Source organism: Neomonachus schauinslandi, chromosome 1, assembly GCF_002201575.2.
Source record: "Neomonachus schauinslandi chromosome 1, ASM220157v2, whole genome shotgun sequence".
In the NCBI taxonomy this organism is placed as follows: domain Eukaryota; kingdom Metazoa; phylum Chordata; class Mammalia; order Carnivora; family Phocidae; genus Neomonachus; species Neomonachus schauinslandi.
Window position 1 is genome coordinate 209,299,448 of NC_058403.1, and position 26,124 is coordinate 209,325,571.

Sequence of the window (26,124 nt, forward strand, 5' to 3'; positions counted from 1 at the left end):
GAGGGAACACAAGCAGGAGGAGTGGGAGAGGGAGAAGCAGGCTTCCCATAGAGTCAGGGAGCCTGATGCAGGGCTCGATCCCAGGATCCTGGGATCATGACCTGAGCTGAAGGCAGACGCTTAACAACTGAGCCACCCAGGCGCCCCTCTTTTATTTTATTTTATTTTTTTAATTTTTTTTTAAGATTTTATTTATTTATTTGACAGAGACACAGCGAGAGAGGGAACACAAGCAGGGGGAGTGGGAGAGGGAGAAGCAGGCTTCCCGCCAAGCAGGGAGCCCGATGCGGGGCTCGATCCTAGGACCCTGGGATCATGACCTGAGCCGAAGGCAGATGCTTAACGACTGAGCCACCCAGGCGCCCCTATTTTATTTTATTTTTTAAAGATTTTATTTATTTGTCAGAGTGAGAGAGCCGTGAGCACAAGCAGGGGGAGAAGCAGGCTCCTTGCAAAGCAAGGAGCCCGAAACGGGACTCAATCCCAGGACTCTGGGATCATGACCTGAGCCGAAGGCAGACGCTTAACTGACTGAGCCATCCAGGCTCCCCTTAATTGCCTTTTTTAATCAAGCGTTTCTCAATTCGAGATTTAGGGAAACATATCTGTGATTCTTACATGTGGGTTCATAATTCTTCTCTGTAATTTTTTTTTTTTAAAGATTTATTTATTTATTTGAGAGAGAGTACATGAGAGGGGGGAGGGTCAGAGGGAGAAGCAGGCTCCCCGCCATCAGGGAGCCCGATGCGGGACTCGATCCAGGGACTCCAGGACCATGACCTGAGCTGAAGGCAGTCGCCCAACCAACTGAGCCACCCAGGCGCCCTTCTCTGTAATTTTCAAGTAACTGATTTTCACTTGTGCTTGTTTTATATATACCACAAACTCCAATCTGTAATTGCATATGAAAAGTTATGCCTTGAAAGGGATAGCTCCCAAGTGTACCAGTGTCGAGTTATGAATTAGGCCCTGGGTTTGCCCATGGAGGTGGGTGGATGGGCATGGAGTGTGACTTACAGCACAGTAAACAAAGACTCTTTTTCCCTTGGAAGGTTATGGTTTTCTTAGTGGACTCTACACTTACAACTTTCTCTTTTCTTTTCAGATGGACTTGGTGGTATTGGCATGGGGTTAGGCCCAGGAGGACAGCCTATTGATGCCAATCACCTGAATAAAGGCATTGGCATGGGAAACATAGGACCCGCAGGTGAGAACTGCAGTGTACTTTGACTGGAGATGTCTGGGGAAGTTAGTTACTCAAGTGAACTATTGGGATAATTGGACATTGAGTACTTCAAATGGAATAAAGATTTAACGGGGGCAAAATTCCCTCCTTACTCATCTCTGATTCATTTTGATAAAAATAATATTTTGTGTTTTTACTGAATTGAATCCTTTTTTCAAAAATTGTTATACTTTGCATTTTATCCTTTCATGACCTTCCAAGTTGAGGTAGTTAAGCTATTTGATAAAAGGAGGCAAGCCGGAGAGTTGGTCTTGCTCAAGGTCACACTATCAGTTAGTGACAGAGACTATAGGTCTCCTGACCATGGGACCACAGCACTGCCACAGTCTATTACCCAGACACCCGTTGGGCTCTCGCCTGGTGTTGATACGGCGTCTAGACTACGGTAGGGGCATTGATGGATACAGAAAGGCATGGAGGGCCTCATTACATGACAGCATCGCCATCACGGGCCTCAGAGACACTGTTCAGTGTTGTCTTTGTTCAAGAAGATAAGAAATAGCTGCCGAATGAAAGCTTTGTGAAGAATATGTTTTAAACTCTGTTTAGCATTTTCATTCTGTGCGATGAGGCATTTACATACTATTAAGAACTATTTCATTTTTATGACCACAGTCTTAGGTCTCTCTTGAAATCCTTTGAATTGCAGGATGGATGTCCCTTCACCCTGCTACTGTTAGTTCTGCATATCCCTTGTCTCCCTCCCAGATTAAACTCTGGGCTTCATCTCAACGCCCTGGACGATCACCTCACATGGCCCTATCAGTTTGACCGCCCCCGCCCCCCCCCCCGCCCCCCGACTAATGCCTAAGAACAAAGGGGTGACGGGGAGGGAAGCCTCAGTGTTTTTAGGAACTGCTATTTAGAGAATTTTATCTTTTTAAACCTGTGTTCCCTGAAATAAGCTTCTAAAAAAGTGAGCTCCAGTTTGTACTGGCTAATTATATATCATGTTTAAAATGGTCTGACTTAGTTATTTATTAAAACTGTATGTGTAAAGAATTTTGAGTCATGTGGTGATTATTTTGTTAAAGACATAGTTTCCTGGAATGTGATAGTTTGACAGGTGAGATGGTAGAGCCCCCTCTGTCCTCCTTTTCCTTGACAATTAAAATATATTCATAACCAGGGATATTTTTTGTTCATTTGCTGGTTTGGAATTACTTGTGCTTTTTAAGTTCAAACATTACTGCTTTGACATAATTTTAGTTTGCATTGACTTTTTCTTTTTAAGGAATGGGAATGGAAGGCATAGGATTTGGAATAAATAAAATGGGAGGTAAGAGATTTAAAATGAAGTACAAATGTAATCACTTTTAGGTATGGTTTTCTCTCACCTTTCCTCTTTCTTTTCCCTTAAGCCTTGCATGAATTCTCACTTTGGTTTCCAAAAACTCTGTATCTAGAAATTAATTTTTCCCATCAGTCTTTCCAGTGGGTATCTTGGCTTTTGGTTCTGGCTTTCTCACTAACTAGCTCTGTGACCTTGGGCAAATCACTCCATCTCTCTGGGCCTCTCTTTGCTTGTCTGTTAAGGGGGTTGGATCAGATTAGCTTTTTGAAGATGGTGATTTTTACTCGAGGGCACTAGCATTTTTTCCCCAAAAACCCTTACACTTGGTAAGGAAGTTCTTGGCAGAAAATGCCCAGGGTGAAACTTGTGAAAAAATCTTCTTTTCCTGATGAGTATAAGCAGTCTCATTGGAATGATGCTCAAATGGGAATGTCGAATGTCTCTTGCAGGCATGGAGGGACCTTTTGGTGGTGGTATGGAAAACATGGGTCGATTTGGATCTGGGATGAACATGGGCAGAATAAACGGTAAGACTCATGCTTCCTTCCTGCTTCCACCTGCCCCCTGCTAGCTGTTGGCTCTTGGGTGACCTTGAGGCAGCACACCCATTTTTAATGAATAATTGCCCCTTCCACTTTTCTATTGAATTCGATGTTTTTGAATTGCCTTAAATGTTATTAAAATCACAAGTTTGTATTCCAGAAGCTAGACTTCCTAGTAGGTGTTAATCCTGTTAGTCACTAAACTGTGTGTTGTGTTCTGAATCTCCCTGATAATTACCCAATAAAAATAGTAAAGCTTTTTATTGTCTCCAGCACTAGCAAGCATCCTGTAGATACCTGGTTATGCTTTGCTCATTTTAAAATTGTCTTTAAGTGTAAGGGATTAGTTTTAGTTTCTTTGGAGTTTTTGATCAAATTTATATCTTCCCTGGAGTGCTGGAGTGCATCAGTTCTTGATCATCTGCTCTGATAAAACTCTGAGTTGTGAACCAGAGACATTGATTTAATTTAGCATTTATATAGTGCAAATTTTGGTGTATTATCACTCGAAGCTTTCATCCCCTTAATAGAAATATACTATCATAGTAACAGTGTGTTTTTTCATTTAGTCCTTGCAAGAACCACATGATTTGTAGGTACTTTTATCACCATTTCGTCAGAAATTGAGGCCCAGAGAGTGACTTGCCTAAGGTCACATGGCTAGTAATAATGGGATATATATGGATCCCGGCTATCTGGCTCCAGAGCCTGGCTCTTAGTCACACTGTGATCCTACTTTTCAGAACTGACTCCAGCATGGGCATCATCCCCTTCTCAGTGGGCCTGTAGAGTGTGCTTTGAGAAACCCTGCAGACTGTATTTCTGAAATCCTTTGGGGGTTGGTTGACTCTTTGAACCCCACCTGTGGGGATGTTGCTTCCCTTAAACACATAAACTTCCCTGGGATGGAAAGTCATTAAAGGTTTGCATTTAAATGTTTCTTTGCTGACCTGCAGTATCCTTTAACGTGAAGATAGACTAGAGCAAGCGAGTATCTTCCTAGGATAACTGTCAAACTGGAAAGAAAGAAAATTCTGATGAATAAACTGCCCTTCTTCATGGGTTTGCCTTGTTCTAGATGATGATAAAAAGATATAAGGAAGTCCTCACCATTAGGAATGATGGGACAAAGGTCTGCATTTCCAGTGTACTTTCAGGCTAGCCTGTAGCTCATAATGTGTATAGGGATTCTAATAACAGGTGAGGAGTCTGGCTTGGTAAAGTGTTTGCTCAAAACAGATGAGTCATTAGGAAATGGGGTTTTTGCTCTGAGGAGTGGAGTGATGTCATTTAGAAGTGGATGGAGAGGGGTGGGGCTGTGCTGAGGAGTGTGAGCAAAGTCCTTGGTAATCTGGCAGGTGGAATGCCGCAGTCACAGTTCTGGGCCTGGTGATCGAAGGTTCGCAGTTCTGATTCTCCTGGAGAGCAACAGTGGGAGGATGTGTTCTGATGGAGTGTTCTTAGATGTTCTGAGATAAAGGTACTTCAGGTCCTCCCTCATCATCCTCTGCAGTAGACAACAGAGAATGCTTTACTTCCACTTGAGCTGTGTTCTGAGCTTTGAGTGCAGTCAACTTTATCAGGGGAAAAGTTGATAAAGATGTTTTGGATTTAATTTAATGTTTAGTTGGTGACCGTAATGCATCCACCAAGGTCGTGGGTGCTGACATCAGACTGATGAGAAGTCAGTCTCGTCCAGTCAGTCAGCAATACAGGTCAAGTCCTGATAGAGTGGGTATTAAAAATTACAAATTAAAAAATCATCAAATGCCAAACAATGATATGGTACAATATTTGGCAAGGAAAACTCTCTGGGTAGTTCATTGGAATTCACAGAGGGTGTTCTGAACTGTAGAGCCTGTTGACAGTTGGGAAGATGAGTTCTGTTTGGTTTTCTTTTTGTTTTTGTTTGGGAAGATGAGTTCTGAGGCCTTTGCTGACAAATTAATACCTACATATGACTTCCTTATCTCAAGGGGGCACAGTGCTGCCTTTTTTATGCCTTTATGATAGGGATTAAAGGAGTACAGCAGAGCATTGTCCATTACAGTGCCGCTCTGGGATTTCCCTTCTGCCTACCACATGCAAGCTTGCGCAAGTTAGTTATATTTTCAGCAGATGGCATGCCACCAACCTATGAGATTCACTTGGGTCGATTCAAACTATGAATAGCAAGTTCACCATTGCTAAAATCTGTTTTCTTTTTTCTTCTTCTTTTTTTTTTTTTAATTAGAGTGAGCGTGAAGGGGGTTGGTGCAGAGGCAGACAGGGAGAAACAGATTACCCGCTGAGCAGGGAGCCTGATCTGATGTAGGGCTTGATCCCAGGACCCCGAGATCATGACCTGAGCCGAAGGCAGACACTTAAGAAACTGAACCACCAGGGCGCCCCTCTGCTGCATTTTCTAATTAATTCATAATGGCTAGCCTGCTTCCACCCCTTTGGTAGGCTTGTTCACTTCATTGAAAGTATAGGGACTTGAGCTGCATATAACTATTTTCGGTAGTTATGCGATAAAAGGTGATCACTATATAGCACCTGATTTTTAAGGAGCAACATTAACTAGATTTTTCAAGGACCTCTCAGTATGGGAGGGAGACACAGTGTGATACACATCTTACATCTTGCTTTAGAGGAAAGAAGTAGCCAATGATGGGATCATCAAAGGCTTTCTCCAGCAGTTGACAGCTGTGGTAAGGCTTTCCCCAAAGAAGCTAAGACCTTTGTTTTTAAAAGATTGTTGCAAAACATAAGTCTTGGCTGTCAGCATAGAAAAAAATAATGAAGTTACCAACATCCTTGTGTAGATGAAACTACCTGTGTTAGTAGAGACGTCCCGTTACATACAGGCATGTTCCTATATTGTGTGTGGATGTGCTTTTGTTAGTAGAGTATGGATTTTTGCATCGGGTTTAGGTTCCAGCCTTTGCCTCACCCCTTAACTGGGCATGTGACCTTGGTCAAGTTACTAAGGCATTGGAGCCTCTTTCTTGGTAAAGGGGCAGTGATGTTTCAGGCTGTTGTGAGGATTCCATGAGCTGCTAGCACACGTAGAGCCCTGGGTGGGGCGGGGCACGTGGGAAGTACCCGGCAGGTGGTAGCTGCTGCCGCAGCCTCCTTTGGCTCAGCGTGTGCCCACGCCGGTTGCTGTAAGAGCAGGTGCTTGGTGTACCTTACGGGGGGCTTTACTGGAAGTTGTCAATTAGTCCTTAATGGATTAAAGGTAGGTAGTTTTCACGGATTCACTTGAGGTGACTTTTTTAAGGAAAAAAGGACGAATGATGGTTTCTCTATAGAAAGAGTGGACATGCTGACTTGGTGGCGGCTGTTGAGTGCCTGTAGTGAATTTGTCATGTCTAAAACACAGTGGTATTCCTGGAAAGGCCTAGGGTAATATTTTTCTCCACAGAGATGGAGCGTGGCATGGGTGGAGGATTTGAGAGAGACTTTGCCAGAAACAAGATGGGAATGTCTCGAAGCTTTGGCGAGCCCCTTGGCAGAGGAATGGGTAAGAAGGCCCCACGTGGGCGGGGGCTCACCCCCTGGGGTGCAGGCTCATCCTCAGGTCCGAGGTTCTTTCTTAGGCAAAGTCAGCTGTTTTCTCATAGTCTTAAAAAACTGAACATTTTCTAGACCTAGGTAAAAAGTTTTGGTCCTTGAATTTTTTATTGGTATCAATAGAACCATTTTTCTTTAGTCTTTTCAGGTGGCTTCTTTGGTTGCATTGGTATAAGATGTTGGCTTGCTGTGGCAGTTAGAACCGCTGTGTTACCGAGCACCGGCTCTCTGGAGTGGTTGAGGTTTCAGAGACCCTGCTGAGAGAGGTGTGAGTTCCCTTGTCCAGGGCGCTGTGGTGGTCTAGTTAACGGATGGCAGGGTGTGCTTGCTGGTACCTTTAAAAGAGGCCTCAGGACCTGGAGTTTTCTGATGCTGGAAGGTCTGGCTTATTGAAGTGCAGAGAAACTCTTGTTTCAGTTTTGGTTAGATTGCAAACAAAGTTTCTTTACTTCTCGGTGAGTGTTTCTCCCCTCTCCCGTTTTCAGTTTAGATGTTTCTGAGAATCCGCCAGCTTAATTCTTCATCAGTATGGTGCAAAAGAGCTTGTCCTGTTTGGGGCTCTTAAGTTTGTGTCTGTCAAAGGCGATTTGGAGCGTGGATCTGTACTCTCCCCCCATCTTCACCTGCTTCTCATTCTCTGCAGATGTGAGGCTTCTAGGTGACCACCTCAGAGTGCTCAGCATCTGTCTTTGGGGGACCCATTGAGTTAGGTGTGAGGATTTTAAGCCCTTTTGTGTAAGTTTGTATTAGATACATTCTTAGAATTTATGAAGGTCCTAGAAAGATTCATCATCCAGCTCATCAGTGAGACCAGATTCTTCTGCAGATTATTTCTAGGACTCCCATCCTCTTCGTGTTGTGTCCTCCATGAAAACCAGGAACTATTAGAAACTGTTTCCCTCAGAGTGGAGGGAAACAGTTGTTTGGTGGAGACTTGTTTCTCTTTTTCCCTACTGGCAGTTAAGTAGCTGGAAGGACTTTCTTGTGTCTTACTAGGCTGGTAGTGAAGATAGTGAAGATTTTGTTTTTTTTTTTCCTTGTACTTGTCTGATATGACTGACTGTAGTTTTATTGTAGTTAATTCCAAAGCTTTAGGATTTTGGGGATGAGTTCATAATCTTTATGTGACTAGGTTAGCTAAAAGTTTCTCATTATCTATGACTGATTGTGTTTTTGTGTCTTGGAACAGCAGGATTTTTTTTTTTTTTTTTTTAAAGATTTTTTATTTTTTTATTAGAGAGTACAAGCAGGGGGAGCGTCAGGCAGAGGGAGAGGGAGAAGCAGGCTTCCCGCTCAGCAGGGAGCTCTACGTGGGGCTCGATCCCAGGACCCTGGAATCATGACCTGGGCCGAAGGCAGCCGCTTAACCGACTGAGCCACCCAGGCACCGCAGCAGCAGGATATTTTTAAAAATACTTAAGAACTTTTCATTTGGCTGCAAACAGCAGTTTGAGGGTGAGAAGAACAAGATGGCACATGACTTCGCTTCCATAGGCTCTTCTTCCTGCCTTAGGCCTTTAATTCTTTGCTACACTGTGGTGCCTCTCAACCTCTGTGGTGAGGCTGGTGGCCTTGTCCTGGTTCGTGGAGAAGGGGTAGAGCTAGTGAGGTCATTATTTTTCATGGCAACAGGAAACTCCTCCAGTCCCGACCTGAATAGAAATGTCATCTATCTCCTGCTGCTTTGCCACCTTCTCTCTGATTGAGACTCTCTTGTCTCTTTGTCCTGAGACCTCCCAAAGTGACATGAGCAAGAGCAAAGGGCTTTGTTCTGGAATTCCCTGCTGCTACTTGTGATCAGACCCAATTTAGTAAAAGGTGTCTAAGTTTAAGTTGGGATTTCAGACTAGTTGGCCTGGGTGGGTTTTTTGTTTTGTTCTGTTTATTCAGTTCTTGATTTCTCTCTCCTTTCTGGTTTTCACTTGAAAGTTGAATTGTTTCGGTGCTACTTTCTGTTGTGTCTCCCCATTCAGTGTCCCTTCTCTACTATCAAGGCAGTAGATCTTTGCCCTTGTTTCTGCAAACCACTGTACTTGGTGGTGCAGGGATGTAGACATGTGGTCCTTGATCTTGAAGGAGGTGGTGCAGCTGAGGAGACGATGCGCAGTGACTCAGGGCAGCACCAGAGGTCCGTACATAGAAGTGGCCTAGTGAGGGTGCCAGTGAAGATCTTGGTTCCTAGGCCCTTGGCAGACGGGTGAGCAACACACAAAGGTGATCATTTCCTACGTGGCTGATAGAAGTTTCCTGCTGAGAGCACTGGATCTGAGCAGAAGTGCAAGACCGTGCAGGAGATGCAGTTTAAGCTGGAGGGGCTGGGTGTCTGAGAGAGTTCAGTGTAACTAGAGGAGGGCGTACTGGCAGGATAGAGAGGGCTGACAGCATCAGGTGCAGAGGCTTGGAGGTGAGGGTCTACCTGGGGTCGGAAGAACAGATTCAAGTTCAGAGTCAGAGCAGGGAGGTCTGTGAATGCCCATGAAAAGAATTTTTCCTTTTTCTTCAAATCAGTGGTGTGCCGATTGTGAAGCTTTTGCAAGGAATATTTTGATCTAAGTGCCGATTTAGGAAAGTGAAGCTAGGCCTGTGTATGCTGAGTAGGATCGCAGGTGTCACGGAATAAGTAAGCCCTACTTGTTTGCAGGCTGGATGTCTGTTGTTTCTTGGTATGCTTTCCCACGTCCTTCCTGTAGCAGGTAGTTGTAGTACCAGAAACAGCTGTGTGGTTAGGGATAATCTTTGTGGTCTCAGTCATAAAATGAGATATGCTCTGTGGCTATTGGTCCACATTGCTGAGCACACTTTGTGACCAGAGAAGGGGGGTGGGTACAAATCTCTTTACAGGGTGAAGAGCTGAGAAGAAACTTTTAAAAGCTAGTACTAACCCTGTAGCATTAGACAAACTTTAAAGAGGTTTGGATGAATCGTTGGCAAACAAGCAACAGTGTTTTCTGTTTTCGACAGGGTGTTGGATGTGGTTTGGATATGTTGGGGTTTTTATTTTCCTGAAGCTTTGTCTGTCACTTAATCATCATCACACCCAGCTCCTTCCAGGTGGGGCTGGTGGGCTTAGCTTCCTGGAGTCTTTCCATGCACGACTTGTTAATGAGGTCATACTTCAGCACGGCTTGCAGTTGCTGCTGGTTTTCAGGGTTTTGGCAGTAAGTATAGCCACAGCTTTAGTTTGCTAAAGGATAACTGTGAGGTGTTGATTGGATGTGGTGGGTGAGTGCAGGCTTCAGCCGGAGTGCTGAGGCTCTGGACCAGCTTTAGGAAACTGTGCCACTGGCTCCGTTCTTGCTCTGATTTTCTAAGTTCACTTCATTGGTACACACTGGCTCTTACTTAGCTCTGCTGGGCGCATTCCCAGATGGTCTTGCCAGCTGGGCTCAGACTCTGGAGCTACATGGGATCCTAGTATCATGACCCATCATCAAGGACTCTTACAGTTTTCTAGTAAAATGATCCTGTCTGTGTGTGTATTTCTTAACCCCTCCCCCCCTTTCCTTGTTTTATTTTTAAATTAGTAATATTCTTATTCTGGAATCTGTAATAAACAAATTTCTGTTATCATAGAGAAATTTGGCTAATTTTTTTTTCTTCCTGATTTCCTTAGAAATCCTAAGTAATGCACTGAAGAGAGGAGAGATCATTGCAAAGCAGGGAGGAGGTAGGAAACGCTTAGTTTTGATGTTTTGATTTTTAGAATAGGCTGTTATTACTGGGGATAGTAGAGTGTAGTGGTGGAAAGTATGGGCTCTAAAATAGACTGCCTGGGTGGGAACCAGCTCTGTCTTCCTAGCTGTGTGACATTTGGCAAGTTACTGAACCTCTCTGTTTTCCATACTATAAATGGGGATATAATGGTATCTACCTCATAGGGTTGTTGTGCAGAGTACCTGAGTTAATGCATAGAAGAGAATACATACGTAAGTGCTATGTAAGCGTTAGCCATTGTCATTATTATAATATCCATGTAATTTGGGGACTTTGTTTTTTAAATACCATGAAATTGTGAATTCCTGAGAGTAAATAACCTGATTATAAAAGTATACTAGCTCCATTCCTAACAAATGCTTATTACTCAACTGTACATTTGTACTGATAAATATTCAGAAAATTATTTTTAAAAAAATTAAATATCTGCAATCTCACTGCCCAGTGATGAGTGCTGTAAACATTTTGGACTATATCCTTCCATTAATATACACTTTTTTTTTTATGGGTACTTAAAACTAAATGAACTTCTTTTGTCAGCTTGATCTCCCCTCCCCGCCCAATGGCTCTGAGTGCCTTGGCATTTCCTTGGTAACTCCACTTGCTGGTTATTTCTGTGGTGCGCTGATTCTAAAACTCCACATGGGCACCGTTTTTCCCTTGTTCTCTGCTGCTTTTGGCATCTGGGGGTTCAACCTGATTTCTGATGTTCTTGAGCTTGCTACCTGCCCTTTTCTAGTTATCTTGCCTTTTTTTTTTTTTTTTTTTTTTTTTAGTAGTTTCTGAGAAATTTCTGCTCTCAGAGCAGAACTTGTGTTTCTTAAATTGTGTTTATATTTTGCCACTTGGTGTGCTATTACTCAGCATGACTAAGGAAATAGTCCTGGAGAAGTGGAGTGATATGTGAGGTCAGAGACTCACAGAAACTTCTGAGTCTCCTTTTCTTGAATTTACATCTTGGACTGGGCCTCTTGGGTCAGGAATGGGCTGGCTGTGGGCTCAGCTGACCTTTTTCAGAGGCAGGTGGTGGTGGTGGTGGTGGTGGTGGTGAAGCTTGAGTGAGAGGGACCTTGATGCTCTGCATGGTAGAAAAGTGGTGGGCGGTGGCCTTGCAGGTGGAGCCAGACCCTTCTTGTCCAGAGTTACCAGGTTCACAGGGTCACTGCATTGCTGACATGCCAGCATGTGTTGAGAACTGATCTGAGACCTCTTCTAGGATCTACTCTGCAAGTGCCATCGACTTCTTTTCCTCCAAAGCCAGCAGAGTTATGCACAGCTCATTCGAGGGTTTTCCTCACAGAGTAAGGCTCCCTGGAAGTAGCTGTCTCTCCATCTAGATATAGAGGATCTATATTGGTGTTTGTTTTCTTTATCTCCTCTTAATTGCGTGGCTGTATACTAGCTGCTTTTTGCCTGGGGTGCTAAGGAAATGCAGCCATACTGGCCGTCAGCAGGGCATCTGAGAGGGACAAGCTGAGAGAAGGGTAAAGGTTGTGAGTGATTGGAATTGTCACATATAATCCATGTAATCCATCACACAGACTGACCAACTGAGGGTGGGGTTTCCGAGCTTCCTTCATTGAGAGCATTTCTCAGTTAAATTTGGTGGGGAGACCTCAGAGTTCTCAGGAACTGACAACCATGGCTCACAAAGCTAGTTACAAGTACTAGCGCTTCTGAAATAACATGGAGAACATTGTTGACACAAGTCCTCCAGGGTGGATTTTTTCCCTTTTAAAATTTTACTATGGAAATTTTAGCTGTTGCACAGATATAGGAAGAATGATGTCCTCACTACCCCGCCTTAACACTTGTCGACATTTGAGGGATGTCTAATGATAAATTGTTGTGGGATTTAATTCCTGAACTGGGGTTGAGCTTGTGAAGTGCCCAAGCCTCTGCACCCAGGTCACCCTCTGGCATGGTGTGCACACAGGTGTGCAAGTCCCTGATATCTGCCTGTGTTTTGTGTCCCTGTTCCAGGTGGAGGTGGAGGCAGTGTCCCTGGGATCGAGAGGATGGGCCCTGGCATTGACCGCATTGGGGGTGCCGGCATGGAGCGCATGGGCGCAGGCCTGGGCCATGGCATGGATCGTGTGGGCTCCGAGATTGAGCGCATGGGCCTGGTCATGGACCGCATGGGCTCAGTTGAGCGCATGGGCTCCGGCATCGAGCGCATGGGCCCACTGGGCCTCGACCACATGGCCTCCAGCATCGAGCGAATGGGCCAGACCATGGAGCGCATCGGCTCTGGCGTGGAGCGCATGGGTGCCGGCATGGGCTTTGGCCTTGAGCGCATGGCCGCGCCCATTGACCGCGTAGGCCAGACCATTGAGCGTATGGGCTCTGGTGTGGAGCGAATGGGCCCTGCCATCGAGCGCATGGGCCTGAGCATGGAGCGCATGGTGCCCGCAGGCATGGGGGCTGGCCTGGAGCGCATGGGCCCCGTGATGGATCGCATGGCCACCGGCCTGGAGCGCATGGGCGCCAACAACCTGGAGCGCATGGGCCTGGAGCGAATGGGCGCCAACAGTCTCGAGCGCATGGGCCTGGAGCGCATGGGTGCCAACAGCCTGGAGCGCATGGGTCCTGCCATGGGTCCAGCCCTAGGCGCCGGCATTGAGCGCATGGGCCTGGCCATGGGTGGCGGTGGCGGTGCCAGCTTTGACCGCGCCATCGAGATGGAGCGTGGCAACTTTGGAGGAAGCTTCGCAGGTTCCTTTGGCGGAGCTGGAGGCCATGCTCCTGGGGTGGCCAGGAAGGCCTGCCAGATATTTGTGAGAAATGTAAGTGGTTCTTCAGCAACTTGGTGGTGGTGGTGGTGGTAGGCACAAAGGGAGGAGGGGGCAGGTTGGCGTCAGAGTTGGTGCCCTCAGTAGGGAGGCAGAGTAGCAGCACTCAACGCCACCTTGCTACTGTCCCCAGAGTCTGGTGCTGGTAGGATAAGGAGGGAATGGGAGAGCATAACGAACTCTGTGCAACAGGAGCCCCAGGTTTTTGTACTGCTAGGCGGAAACCAACAGTGAGCTCAGGAACCCAGCTTCTTGATTCCCTTGGCTTGAAGAACCACTACACCTGGGCATGACAGAGACAAAGGGCTATATCTGCCTTATCTTTATACCAAGTTGACCACCTTCAGTTACTGTTGAATGGTCTGTGGGCTGCTTACCATAGGCTATTGTCGTCTGCATGATTCTCCCTTAGACAGTTAATGCCACAAAGGGAGTGCGCTTGGTGTGCCGTTTTCAAACCTCATTCCAGACCGGTGTGTTTTGTTCTCTGCTGGTATCTCAGTTTGAAAGCTACCCTATTTCTCGGTGTTACAAGAAGTCCTGAAAGTTCCTCTCAGAGAGACCCTGGTGTTTATGCATTAGGACATTAGGATTTGGTTGTATCACTCATCAGTTTCTCCTTTTCCATTTAGCTCCCATTTGATTTTACATGGAAGATGCTAAAAGACAAATTCAACGAATGTGGTAAGTGTTTGGGAAAGGCTTTCTAGGTGCTTCCATGTGTTGTGGCTTCAGAAGTCTTAGCTTGTTAGTGATGCATTTGAGGGGTGCAATGAAGCTCCCATCCTGGTCTTCACAGCCACTTGCCATGACTCGAGGACCAATGGGACTTGCCATTTTTCTGCCTGTGCAAGTATTCAAGCCAGTTGTTGAGTTTCCTCTTATGTGTCAGACAATTCTCACCTGTGTTCTCATTTCAACCCCATCCTTCTCCTTTTACGGTTTTTGAAAGGAGGTGATGTCCCCATTTTGCAGATGAGTCAGGCAAAGTCACGTTGCCAAGGTCACATGGCTTCTACGTGACAAAGCTGAATAAAAACATCTGCGATGAGGTTGCTTTCTACCACCGCACTGTTGGTTCATGCCTCAGAGAGCACTTCCTCGGAAGTTCCCAGGGGTGAGCTTCTGTGTGAATGAGGCTGAGCGGCTCTGGTTGTGGTGGTTTCCTGGCACACCAGGCCACCTTTCTGAAAGGCTCATTGTGTGGCTGAAAGGAAGTGAAGTTGTCCCCGGGTGAATCCCTGCCCCTCACTCCCACCACCTCTGTTCTTTTAACCATGTCAATTGGGAGCCCGGGACCTAAGCCAGAAGTCTGGGTGGCTTGCTGGGTCAGGGCCTCCTCACTGTTTCTCATTTCCTGTTTCACTGGTAGTTCAGATTGCGCCACTTTGCTGCTTCTCCTGGTTCTTCTCTTGGGGCAGCTGTTGAGCCATAGTGTGCCTTCTTGCCCTCGCCCCACTCCTTAGTTTCCACATTGTAGTAGGTATTCTGAAAAGTCAAGTTGGATCAGGCTGCTCCCCTGCCTCAGGTGCCTGGAGGTGCCCATCTGCCAACGAGAGAAACTCACTAGCCCCTTTGTAACTTAGTCCCTCCTCTTTCATCTCCCTCCTGTCCCTGAACCCTGAGTTGCAAGTGTCATTCTCCAGAAGTGCTTTATTTCATGCTATTATAGTAAGAGTTTACCTTCTGGTGGACTTTAGTATTTCAGAACTGTCCCATGAGAAGCCCTCTAGATGTTGCCCTTCCCTTGGGCTGAGTTAATGGCTTTAGAAACGAGGGCCCCTTAGCATAGGCTACACGGTCATGTCCTTAGCTCTTCCCCTATAGACTTGTTTCATGGTGGTGCTTGACACATACCTGGATGCTTAACCAGTACTTGAATGAATATGTGAAACCCACTTGTGAGATAGGACGCAGCCTGTGTGTGGACAGTACAGAAGTGTCCATTATATCACGATGACCTCGTAAATGCTGTGGTGTGGGGTCTGGAAGATGAAGCCTCTGTAAAACTCACCTATAAGGTTGAGTATGCATTTGAAGCTGCCAGGAAGGCTTATCATGGGTTGATTGTTGTCCTCTTGGCAGAAGAATGGCAACATGGCTGAGGGCCATAGTCGCTGGATTCCGGCTATTGTGTTCTGAGCATTCGTGTGCCAGGGCCGCTCTCCCTTTTGACTCTGTCCACCGAAATCCAACAGGTGATCTGGACTGAGTGGAGCCCAGACTGAGGCTGAGCTCTGGGTTTGCCTGATGAGTTGTGGTCTCTTCTTCCCTCCCTGTGCCCAGGCCACGTGCTGTATGCCGACATCAAGATGGAGAACGGGAAGTCCAAGGGGTGCGGTGTGGTTAAGTTTGAGTCGCCAGAGGTGGCTGAGAGAGCCTGCCGGATGATGAATGGGATGAAGCTGAGTGGCCGAGAGATTGATGTTCGAATCGATAGAAATGCTTAAGCAGTTGCCTTTTTTAAACATCGATACCAGACCTCTGAATTTGTATTTTTTCTTGTTAACCATTTTAATTTGTTGGCTGGATGTATAAAGATGTTTAAAAAATTCAGTTGCTTTTTGGGGTAATTTGAATTACTTTTTTAATGACTGGGGTTCCATTTGACTGTTTGCATTGAGATTGCAATGTGCGCAATTTTTTTTGTAGTTGTGGCATCTTGTTGACATCGAATATGACTTTGATAATAAATACCAGTTCCTGAAAAGATGCTTGCTTTTTGCCTGTGTGTTGTGGGGCACCCACCTCCGGTTTGGGGAGCTAGAGCCAGTTTTCTTTCTCCCCTTGGAGCTGTGACCACTGGAGGGCTCATCCCTATTCTTGCTTTGTCTGTGGACCCCGAGGGTGGAGGGCATGGACCCTGGCCACTTCAGGAGAACTCTTTATGGAAACTGAGTCCTGAGTGGACTTGAATTTTCCAGTGCTGGTGACAAAGCACTTGGATATTAGCGGTCCTGAGAGCCGTTCTCTCTCTCTCCTGTGCTGTTGCTCTTCGGGGCACAGACATTGTGTCAGGCTCATTTCCAGTTTGGCTTTTGTCATAGTCCACTTTGGCTGCTATAACAAAATACCATAAGCTGGGCAGCTTATAAACAACAGACATGTATTTCTCACGGTTCTGGAGGCTGGGACGTCCAAGATCAAAACACTGGCTGATTCCATGTCTGGTGAGGGAACCTGATCTTGGTTTATAGATGGTACTTCCTAGCTGTGATCTCACATGGTGGGAGTGGCAGGGGAACTTTCTTGGGCCTCTTTTATAAAGGCAGTAATCACCCCCCAGACAGCATCACATTGGGCGTTAGGCTTTCAACATAGGAATTGTGGTGTGTGCTTGTGGGGGGTGGGGGGCATATACTTTCAGTCCATAGCAGCTTTTCTTTGCTACAGTAACAGACTGAGGAGGGTGCGAGTTTCTGAGCATATTTAGAACTCTAGCGGTTTAGGCTGAACGTGATACCTGGGCTCTGTCAGAACTGGGTCACCCCTCCCTTTTCTCCCCCAAGATGTGATCTCATTCATACGTAGGTCCGCTTGGGCTACACAGCTATTTGCAGCTTGTGCGGAGCTGCCGCCACTGCTTGTCACGTTTGGTTGTGGGGTCCTAGCCTTGCCACCTTCTCCCTGCCACACTTTCCTCCTCCTGGTGTTTCTCCCTGAGGGGTGAGACCGTGGAGGGATGGGGTCGACCTCGCAGACCCCCAAGTGTTTGATCATGACTCCACTGTGTGCCAATCAGGAGGGAAAGAAAAGACAAGAAGCAGGAATCACTTTCAGTAGGAGCTTTATGTGGTTCATGTATGTAGGCAGGCATGAGCCTGGGTGGTTCTGTGACTGCCAATCTGGGATCCAAGACTCCTGGGTTAGTGGGTTGCTGGCCTGGCCGGTTGTCCTGGGTACCCACACCTGTGGGCCTTACCGTTCCCGGGGGGATGGTCGGCTCTCCAGAGGGTCTGCCGAGGAAGGGTGATTTGCAGTGACTCCTCTCCCCGTAAACGGATAATGAGCAGCCCTCAGGGAAACGGGGTGAGGGGTTTACCTCCTTCCAGCCTACCTCTGGTCCCTTCCAGCCTACCCAGAGCATCTACATACCCCAGAAGCCAACATCGTCATACACCTCCGTTTCCCTGGCAGAGAGCACAGTTGGGTCAGTAAGAGTCACCTTGGCCCACTGACCACCCCGCCCTCCCCGTCACGCCCAGTCAGGGCCAGCACTCACAGGGGCAGTAGAGCTGTTCTGGGCACGTAGCCATCTGCAAAGAAAGTAGGATAGGTAAGCTCCCAGCCTTGGTGGTAGCCTGTTTCCCTAGGACTTCCTGGTCTGTCTGACTTACATTTGCCCTTGGTGTCCCGGCACAGCATCTCATCCTTGTTGGTGAACTCGATCACCTCCAGGATCTCCCCACGCCGGATCCCCAGGTGCTTGCCACCCCCACGACGTGTCTTGGCGTTGGGATCGATCATCATCCTTGTCTGAATCACTATCTCCCCCTCAAACTGGGGAGGGATATGTTAGAGCTTTTGTTTTGTGCTTTCACCCCAGGAACCCCATCTTTCTGAGGATTGAATTTGTGGGGCCTTGGTCAGTTGGGGCTCTGCCCAAAACTCCAGGGCTCTTGTTTCGAGGATTCTGGTGTTCACACCTTGAACTTTTTCCGGAACTCCCTCTCGGCCTTCTCTGCCTTCCGGATCTGCTTCAGGGTCTTTGGGTCTGCGGGTGGCAACTGCTGTGGCTGGGGGGCCTTCTCCTTCCTGAGGAATTGGATGCTCCTGAGGAAGATGTGCTCCTCAGGGGCCCCCTCCGTGTCCTCCCAGAGCTCAGTCCCTCTGTGTTACATGCCCTTTGCTCTGTGGTACCTGAGTTCTGGATCTTGTGGTGGCCTGGGGGGTTGCTGGGTAGATGGCATGTCATCTGGGAGCAGTCAGAGCGCTGAGTTAGGGCAGGGACCGTTGGCTCAGCCTCCCTCTCGACACTGGTGGCTTGATCTTGAATGAGCTTTCCCTGGGTCAGTTCTCAGGACATCCACCCCCTCCCAAACCCCACCCTGCCCACCTGCCCATCTTCTCCCTAGGCCTTTCTCCTGGGTTGTGAGTTCTAGTGGATTGGCTCTTGTTCTCGTAACTCCTACTGCATGGCAGGCATGGCAGAAACGGTTTACTAGAGTAACTCATTTCAGCCCTCACAGCAACCTTATTACTTAGGGTAGTAGGCAATACTGTCATTCCCAGCTCATTGATGAGGGAAATAAAGGCTCTGAGTGGTAAAGCAATCCTGCTCCAAGGTCATCTGGCTGGAAATGATACAGGCAGGATTTATTTGCAGGATTTTGAGGCCATTTCATGTCTGTCAACTAGAGTAGGTTGGCTTCTGGGAATTTTCAGGGGTTCTGGGTCAAAAATAAGGCAAAAGCATTTCTTAGAGCAGATGAAATGGGTGTCTGAGAAGGGGCTGGTGGGGTGGGGTTCCTGGACTGGCCTGGCTGGTGCTGAGACCAAATTGTGAGGGGTCTGCCTGGTGAGGGCTGACTTCCTGGCAAACTGCCAGCCTTCCAGGGAGGATTCTGCTGGCCAGGGTTTGGCTTACGGCGAGAGCCTCGTGAATACCAGTTGAGTGAAGGATCCAGAACATGAAGCCCCCAGCTTTTTGCACCAGACTCCAGCCTCGGCCTGGTGCTCAGATGTGACGGTGCCATCTACAGTCTCACCCAGGACATTCCCTCTGGCTGCTTCCCCTTCTCCCAGAGGCACCCACCCTAGGGCCCCTGCAAACCCAGCACAGTGTAGAGCACGGCCCCGGGCGCCGTGGTGCAGGGCAGACTTGGCATACCTGCGGCCCGGATTTCTGGCAGTGTGACCCTAATCAGGCCACGCAGGTAAGGCAGGCTCTGAGGGGGACCTGTTGAAATCCTGGGTAAGGGCTAGGTCTGGTGACCTTAGCCCTTTCCAGGGGAGCCCCCAGCGGTGCAAAGAATCTCTGGAGTGGGGCCGAGTGGGCGGTTAGACTTGGGCAAACTTTGGGACAATCCGTACTACCAGTGAGGGCCCACATAGTGTTTCAAGAAGGGAGAGATTTGAGAAGTGCATTTGATTAGAGTCTTGTAGAATGACTGGCATGGAATGGGGAGATGAATGTCCATGGGCAGGGACAGTGAGCAGAGGTGGGGATGTTCCTGGTCTGTTTGGGATTGGGGAAGGGGTGGGCCAGTTACTGCCTTTCTCCATGTCCGTGGCCCCAAGAGTGGCCCCCAGACCCCAGCCACAAGAGCCTCACCAGAGCGGAAGCAGGAGGAGCCCTGTCAGGAAGCTCTGCTAACAGAGGGTGTTGCAAGCAGCCCCTGAGGAAAGCCCAGGATAAGCAGAAGGGGCTCAGGAAGGAGTAGTAGAGGCAGCAGATCTGGTGCAGGGGCGGGGGGTGGGTGGTTGGGGGGGAAGCGGGAGCATCCCAAAGGCACCCTTAATAAAAGGTTCCCCTGTAGAAGCCCTTCCAGAGATGGGGCCAGGAAACAGTCTGGGAGCACAGGGCTTGGGCAAGTTGCTTCTCGGGTCCTCAGGCTTCCACCTGAAGCCCGTCGGGGACAAGGGGGCAGCTGTTGCCGTGGGGGCGGGGGCGGTTGTGCATGTTCAGTGATGGTCACGTACAGGGCTTGCATAAAAGTCACTTCCCCCCCCCCCCACTCAAAATTGATAAAGGCATTAACCCTGCAGCTGGGCTGGAGACATGTCTGCTTTGCCACTGCCCTGCTCTCCAGGAGCAGATGCTTGGAAGAAGAGAGGAAGAAAAGGGTCCTTAGGAACCCCAGAGCACAGAGTGTCTAGGACTACAGGCTCAGGGGTCTTTGTCTCCACCCCATGCCTGAGTTCAGGCCCCAGTCCGACCTGGACATCCAGCAAGCACCTCCAACACAACAGGTCTGCTGTGGAAGCTGAAACCTTGTCCCCGACTCAGGGATACCTCCAGTCTGCGCCCAGGCGTTAGGCTTGAAACTTGGGCCTCATCCATGTCATGAGCTGGCTTGCTCCCGCTCACCCCTGCATCACATGCCACCAGGTCCACTTCCTGATCCTTCCACTGCTCTTTCACACCTTCTCCCACCACCCTGCCCCCTCCCCCCGCCCAGGCCACACCATGCTCACTGGCTGTTGGCCTTTAGGGTGCCCTACCTCCTCCTGTTCTGCCCATCAGGAGCTGGTAGGACTTTTCTGAAAGGCCCTTCCTGCCCTCTGCTTTCTCCTCTGGCACTGCCAGGGAGATGGATTGTCCCTTGGCTTCACACCAGCAGCATGGCAGAATATGCCCTTGCAATGAATGGTCCCGAGGGGCCTGGGCAGGATGGTCTGACTGAGAGCTCAGCCCCACCACCAACAAACCTCTGCCCTTGGGGCTGGGGCTGTCCGTGGGCTCCACGTCGTCATACAGCTCGTAGGCCTCGTCCTGGTCCCTGCGGGAATACCCGAGATAGGGGCCTCTTCCAAGCCTTCGACCTGCGCCAGGGCCCGCTTACTCCCCACACTCACTGAGGGATGTCTTCAGTCTGTCGGGCCTGGGAGTGGATCCCAGCAGAAGAACGGGTCCTCCTCAGAGCTGTGGAGGGATGAGAGCAGGAGGGAGGCAGGCCCTGCCAGGGAGCCTCTTCCCCAGCTTTCTGCCTGGGTTGCCCTGACCCACCTGCGGCTGTGGCTCTCCGGAAGTTCTGGACATCCCTGGGGCCAGGAGGCAGCGGCGGCTTGGCTGGAGGGGGTCCCAGGCTGCTGACTGGGGGCAGAGGCCTCCGCCGGGGTGGGTAGCTGGGTTTGAGGCCCAGCCTCGACCCTCCACTGTGAATGGGAACTCCTGACCTCTGCTGCCTGGCTCCAAAGCCAGGGCTGAGTGGGAGCCTGGGGCGGGAGGCTGTGACAGCAGTGGGAAGTGAGCTCTCCGAAACAGAGCCAGGAAGGGGGGGCTTTTTAGGGAGATCACCAAAGAACTCAGCGTGCAGGTGCTTCTTGGGCAGAGCACTGGACTCGGGCTGCAGAAACTTCTTGGGGAGCAGGCCAAACTCGGGCTCCGAGGACACTCTGGGGAGGCTCCCCAGCTCAGGCTGCAGGGGCTTCTTGGAGGGTGCTTTGAATTCAGACTGCCGTGGCCGCTTGGGAAACACACTGACTTCAGGCTCTGAGGACCTCCTGGTGAGGTCACCAAAATCAGGGTGCAGGAGCTTCTTGGGGAGGTCATTCAGCTGAGGGGCTGGGATCTTTTTGGGAAATGCATTGAAATTGGGCTGTGAGGAGTGGGGGTGGGGCTCACTGGACTCAGGCTTCGAGGGGGCTGTCTGAGGGACCTCACTAAACTCAGGCTGTGGCAGAGATTTCTTAGGGAGGCCACCAACCTGAGGCTGTGGGGGCTTTCTGGGATGCACACTGAACTCGGGCTGCGGGGGCTTCTTGGGAAAGGTACTGAAGTCAGGCTGGGAGGGGTTTGGGGTGGCCTCATTGGGCTCAGGCTGCTGGCGCTTCTTGGGGAAGGTGCTGGATTGGGGCTCTGGTTGGGGCTTGGCAGGGTGGCCGGCCACAGCCTCAGGCTGCAAAGCTTTCTGAGGGGCCTCGAGCTGTGGGAACTTCTTGGAGGGTTCACTTGGCTCAGGTTTGGGGGGCTTCCTGGGCAGATCAGTGCAGCTGGGCTGCAGGGGCTTCCTGGGGTGCTCGCTTAGCTCAGGTGGTGGAAACTTCTTTAGAAGTTTGTTGAACTCAGGCTTCAGGGGTTTTTTGGGGTGTTCGCTGGTCTCAAGCTGAGAGGCCTGGAACTTTGCTTGAAGTCTCCGGAAGTCCTGATGGCTCCCCTAAGGGACATGGAGCCAGTCAGGCAGAGACTCACACAAGGGTTCTCCTAGCTCCTCTTTGCCACCCTTTGTCATTGGCTCCCTCTCCTGTTGGCTGGGCCTTCCACCTTTGTCTCCAGGCTCCCTGGAGTCCTGACCTCTCCACTTAGGCACTGCATATGCCCCCAACCTCACCCCCATCAGGACCCAGGCTCCCAATGCTCCCCGATAGCCTCTGCTTCCATAGTTGGTGGTGCCTTCTAAGTGTCCTTGAGATACCCTGTGCTTTCATGCTCCACATCCCTAGTGCCTTCTGTTCTGATTTCAAAATACATCCAGAATCCAGCCACTTCCCACTGCCTGTACCACTGTCATGCTGGCTGGAGGAACCCAGGCTCCTCCCTGGTCTCCTGCCCCCCCGGTCTTCTGCCTCCCCCTCTGCCCCCTGCACCCCCATTCTGGCCAGGACCCTCCCCCACAGCAGCTGGAGCAAGCCCCTCTGCTCAAAATGTGGCAATGCTTCATTTCCCCATGGTAAAAGCTAAAGATCTCATGAAAGCCTTAAACCATCAATCTGCCTCCCTTACCCAGTTACCTGGGCCTGGCCTCCACCTCTCCCCTGCTCTCCCCCCGCCCCCAACCCCTCTTTCTTGGGCCTTTGTCCGGCCCTTGCCTCTTCCACCTCCAGGTCTCTGCTGATACTTTATTAAGAGAGGCCTTCCTCCCAGACCACCCTCATTTAAAAAAATTGATTTCCCCTTTGCAGAACTCTCCATTCTCCCCAACCTACTTTTTTTCTCTCAGTACCTGCCACTATGTATCATACAGTTTATTTTATATGGTTTCACAAATGTGCCTTGGCTTGTTTGTTCTCTCTGCCCCCCTAGCCCCTGTGGAAGGTCAGCGACTTGGCTCACTCATTGCTGTCCTCCCAGTGCATGGCACACTGTTGGTGCTCAGTAGATACTTGCTGAAATATACAGGATACAGAGGCGTATACTCAGCCACGTCCAGTCTGATTGTCACAGACTCATGTAGAAAGACGTGGAGAGACACAGACCTGGAGGCAGATGTGGGCTCAGAGTCTCATGGTCCCAGACACCCTTGTTGACGGTCAGGGCACTCACAGTCGAGAACACCCAGGAGAAGCGGCAAGCCGGCCCAAGCAGCGGCCTGTTCAGGCCTGTGCACTGTCTGTGGCGCACCTAGTCCGTCCCAGGTACCGTCTCGACCGGCCCCATGCTCTCCGTAACAGACACGGGCGGGTGCACAAGTAGGCCAGGCCTGCTCTGACCAGGGGGCCCTACTGCAGGCCCCCAAACCTGGCTTCACCTGGACCCTAGGAGACTGGGGAGGGGGAAAGGGCAGAACCGTGGAGACTGTGCTCCTGTCTGTGCCCCACCCAGAGAACGAGGAAAGGTAGTGATCCCCGCCTGGGGCCTGAAATGCCTCTATTAAAGCCCCGCTCCAGGTGGGTTGGGGGAAGGATTCCGGGGTCACCCACAGGACCAGAGAAATCAGAGTCAGCAGGTCATGTCTTGGGTGACTACTGGGGTGGGGGGTGGGTGGTGGGTACATGACCCACTTTGTCACCCGCAGGAAGCCCCTCTGTTCACCCTGGCCTCCTGTCCCCAGGTTGCTGTTCATGCTGACCTGGGAGGAGAGTAGTCTGGGCCATCTGTCTGTTCCCCCTATTAAAGTCCCAGCCCCAGCCTGGGCCACAGGCCCTTTGGGGCCCCAGCTGTCCCAGTGATGCATCCTGGCTGCTTCCCACCTCTGGGCCTTTGTGATGGTCCTTGCCATTTCCCGGGGGATGAGGGGGCTCTCCTAGGGTTGGGGGTTCACTCACCATGCTTGCAGGCGGGTGATGGGCCACAGGGCAAGTGGGACCTGAGCTGGGCCGGTGCCTTCAGGAAGTGACTGTGGCTTCTGCTCCCCGGGCCCCACGGGGGTGGGGGATGCTGGCGGGGTGGGGAGGACACAGGAGGAAGAAAAGGAGGCGGAGACAGCCCCTGCCTGTCCCCAGATCCTGCCTGGCACTTGAGTTCCTGTCCTGCCTGCTACTGTCTCCATGGTCTCCATGCTTCATGCATCGGCTGTGAGCACATGCCCAATGTGGCCACCAGTTGTTTGTGTTTCTGGGGGCTGGCTGACTTCTGGTCTCCAGGGAGGACTCCGTGCCAGGCCCTGAGGGCCTCCTTGGGAGGGGGAGTTCTCTGGGGGTAAGGGGCATGGTCAGCTCTGGGCCAGGAGACTCAGGAGTTTGGAGAGCGTGATGGGTGAGGCCCTTCTGCCGGCTCGTTTCCTCATCTGCCTGCCTCATTTCCACACTTCCCCACTGTCAGATTCTCAGCTCTGAGCAGGACTTCCCTATTATAGGGGCAGATGTCACATGGGTTGTGGACAGCTGTGGGGGGCAGAGGGCCCAGCTGGGATGGCAGATTTGGGGGTGGGTGGGTTGGGTGGATAGTAGCTAAGGCCTTGCCCTCCCCCACCCTGGGGAGGGAGGGAGTCTGAGGGCCAGGGGAGAAAATGGAGACAGCAGGGAGAGCAGTGAAGAGGGGGCGAAGGGGGTAGGCCGAACTAGCGCTGTGGGGGTGTGAGGCCCAGCCAGATAGAGGCGAGCCCTAACCACAGGACTTGGTCTGCAGGAGGTCAGTGACTTTGGACACAAAGGGGGGAGAGTGCAGAGCCCTGACAAGTTTTAGCTATACATGGAAATAGCTTTAGTAGGAGTTTACGAAAAGATGGAAGGAAGCTCCTGGAGATTCTGACTTAATTGGCCCTAGCCTGGGGATTTCTTTTTTTTTTTTTTTTTAAGTGACCTCTACACCCAACTCAGGGCTTGAACTCACAACCCCGAGATCAAGGCTCCTACTCCTCTGAGCCAGCCAGGTGCCCTGAGCCTGGGATTTCTTAAACACTCTGAGGGTGATTCTCATGTGCCCACGAATCACCCTGAGACCCCATTAAAGTGCAGGTTCTGCCTCAGGTCTGTGGTGGAGCCTCAGATTTCTAAAGATCCCAGGTGATGCCCTGGAGTAGCGAGGGTGTAGAAGGATCCAGTCTGTCTTGAGGACACTGCATTCCCAGCTAGAGCTGTTCATTACCACCCTGCCATGAAGGCCAGAGACCGCACAGTCGGAAAGGACTCTCTCTGCCTGTTTGTGTCCACTTTTAAGAGGCACAGCTTGAGGATTCTGGAGCCTCTGTGCCTGCCCATCCCCATCCCTGCCCTAGCAGGCATGCACCCTGGGTCACATTCCCAGATGTGGGTTCCCCTTGGAACAAGAGTCCTGGGAGACCAGGGATGATGAAAGTGGGTCCTCCCTGGGTCTTTGGGACCAGCCAGCACAGGCTGGTCACAGGCTGACTGACCCAGTGTTTGGTGAATGAGGGAAACGAATGAATGAAACAAGTGATTATTGGCCAAGAGCATACAGTAGGTGCCCAATCAAAGTAAGCTAAAGGACTGAACGCTGGTGACAAGCTGGTGACGTCCCAGGCTCCAAGGCCAGCCACCCCGTGTGAACCACCTCCCCATGGCCTGGAACTTGCAGTTTGGAGTCCCATCCTGGCAAAGCCCTATTCCCCCACGGTCCCCAGGAGGTGTTCCCTCCCGCCCCCCCCTCCCCTTTGTGTTTGGAGCCTTCCGGGTGGCCGTGGGCTGGACTGCAAAGTGCGGCCATGAACTTGGGCAGGAGGTTCCACAGATGGAGTTGAGGAACCTGAAGCCCGAAGTGAGCCCGGGCCAGGGTCTGCCTTGGGGTTTCAGTGGTGGTGGGGGTGGGGAGTGTGGGGAGGTGTTCGCTTCGGGAGCCTGTGGAACAATGGGCTAAGGAGGGGTCCCGGGGTTCTGAGCACATGGGGGGCTGGTGAGCCAGAGCAGGCGCAAGAGCAGGGGCATGCACCTGGTTGCCCTGGTCATGGTTGGGGGACAGACACGGTGGTGGTCTCCACGCTCAGCCACACGTGGTCCAAGTGCACGCAGTCGACGACTGAGCACGTGGGCGGCCAATCCTGGGGGTCAAGGGGCGCACAGAGGAGCTGGGGGCCTGGGATGGGGGTGCTCATGTCCAGGTCAAAGGCAGGGCTCTGGGACGTGCACCCAGGAGCCTTATTTCCCCTCTCCCAGTCTGGTGGTGATGGGGCTGGTGCTGGGCAACTGCCGGACGGGTAC

The 26,124-nt window shown here is 50.4% G+C and overlaps 2 protein-coding genes across 7 annotated transcripts in view; one reads left to right on the forward strand and one right to left on the reverse strand.

Moving 5' to 3' along the window:
* Window positions 1-15,858, forward strand: part of HNRNPM (heterogeneous nuclear ribonucleoprotein M) — a 40,757-nt gene extending 24,899 nt beyond the window's left edge. For 2 of the 5 annotated variants that reach the window (XM_021705575.2, XM_021705577.2), the window contains 8 exons: window positions 1,106-1,207; window positions 2,481-2,525; window positions 2,990-3,067; window positions 6,492-6,590; window positions 10,254-10,307; window positions 12,338-13,140; window positions 13,779-13,830; window positions 15,433-15,858. In XM_021705575.2, coding sequence (XP_021561250.2) covers window positions 1,106-1,207; window positions 2,481-2,525; window positions 2,990-3,067; window positions 6,492-6,590; window positions 10,254-10,307; window positions 12,338-13,140; window positions 13,779-13,830; window positions 15,433-15,596 — 1,397 coding nt within the window. In that variant the 3' untranslated portion in view covers window positions 15,597-15,858. The remainder of the gene's footprint in view (window positions 1-1,105; window positions 1,208-2,480; window positions 2,526-2,989; window positions 3,068-6,491; window positions 6,591-10,253; window positions 10,308-12,337; window positions 13,141-13,778; window positions 13,831-15,432) is intronic. The other 3 variants (XM_021705576.2, XM_021705579.1, XM_021705578.2) reach the window with 2 other exon arrangements.
* Window positions 15,859-16,944: 1,086 nt separating this feature from the next.
* On the reverse strand, window positions 16,945-24,774 carry PRAM1 (PML-RARA regulated adaptor molecule 1). Of its 2 annotated transcripts, none has more exons than XM_021705148.2 (10): window positions 23,794-24,774; window positions 20,816-21,965; window positions 20,665-20,731; window positions 20,518-20,588; window positions 18,007-18,061; window positions 17,793-17,901; window positions 17,484-17,646; window positions 17,369-17,402; window positions 17,242-17,276; window positions 16,945-17,102 (listed from the first exon to the last, which is right to left on the reverse strand). In XM_021705148.2, exons 1-10 carry the CDS (start codon window positions 23,794-23,796, stop codon window positions 17,065-17,067), a joined length of 1,725 nt encoding a protein of 574 aa, XP_021560823.2. In that variant the 5' UTR covers window positions 23,797-24,774; the 3' UTR covers window positions 16,945-17,064. The 2 variants fall into 2 exon arrangements, with proteins under 2 accessions (XP_021560823.2, XP_021560824.2); XM_021705149.2 differs by having other exon boundaries at window positions 17,204-17,276.
* Between the last annotated feature and the right edge of the window lie 1,350 nt (window positions 24,775-26,124).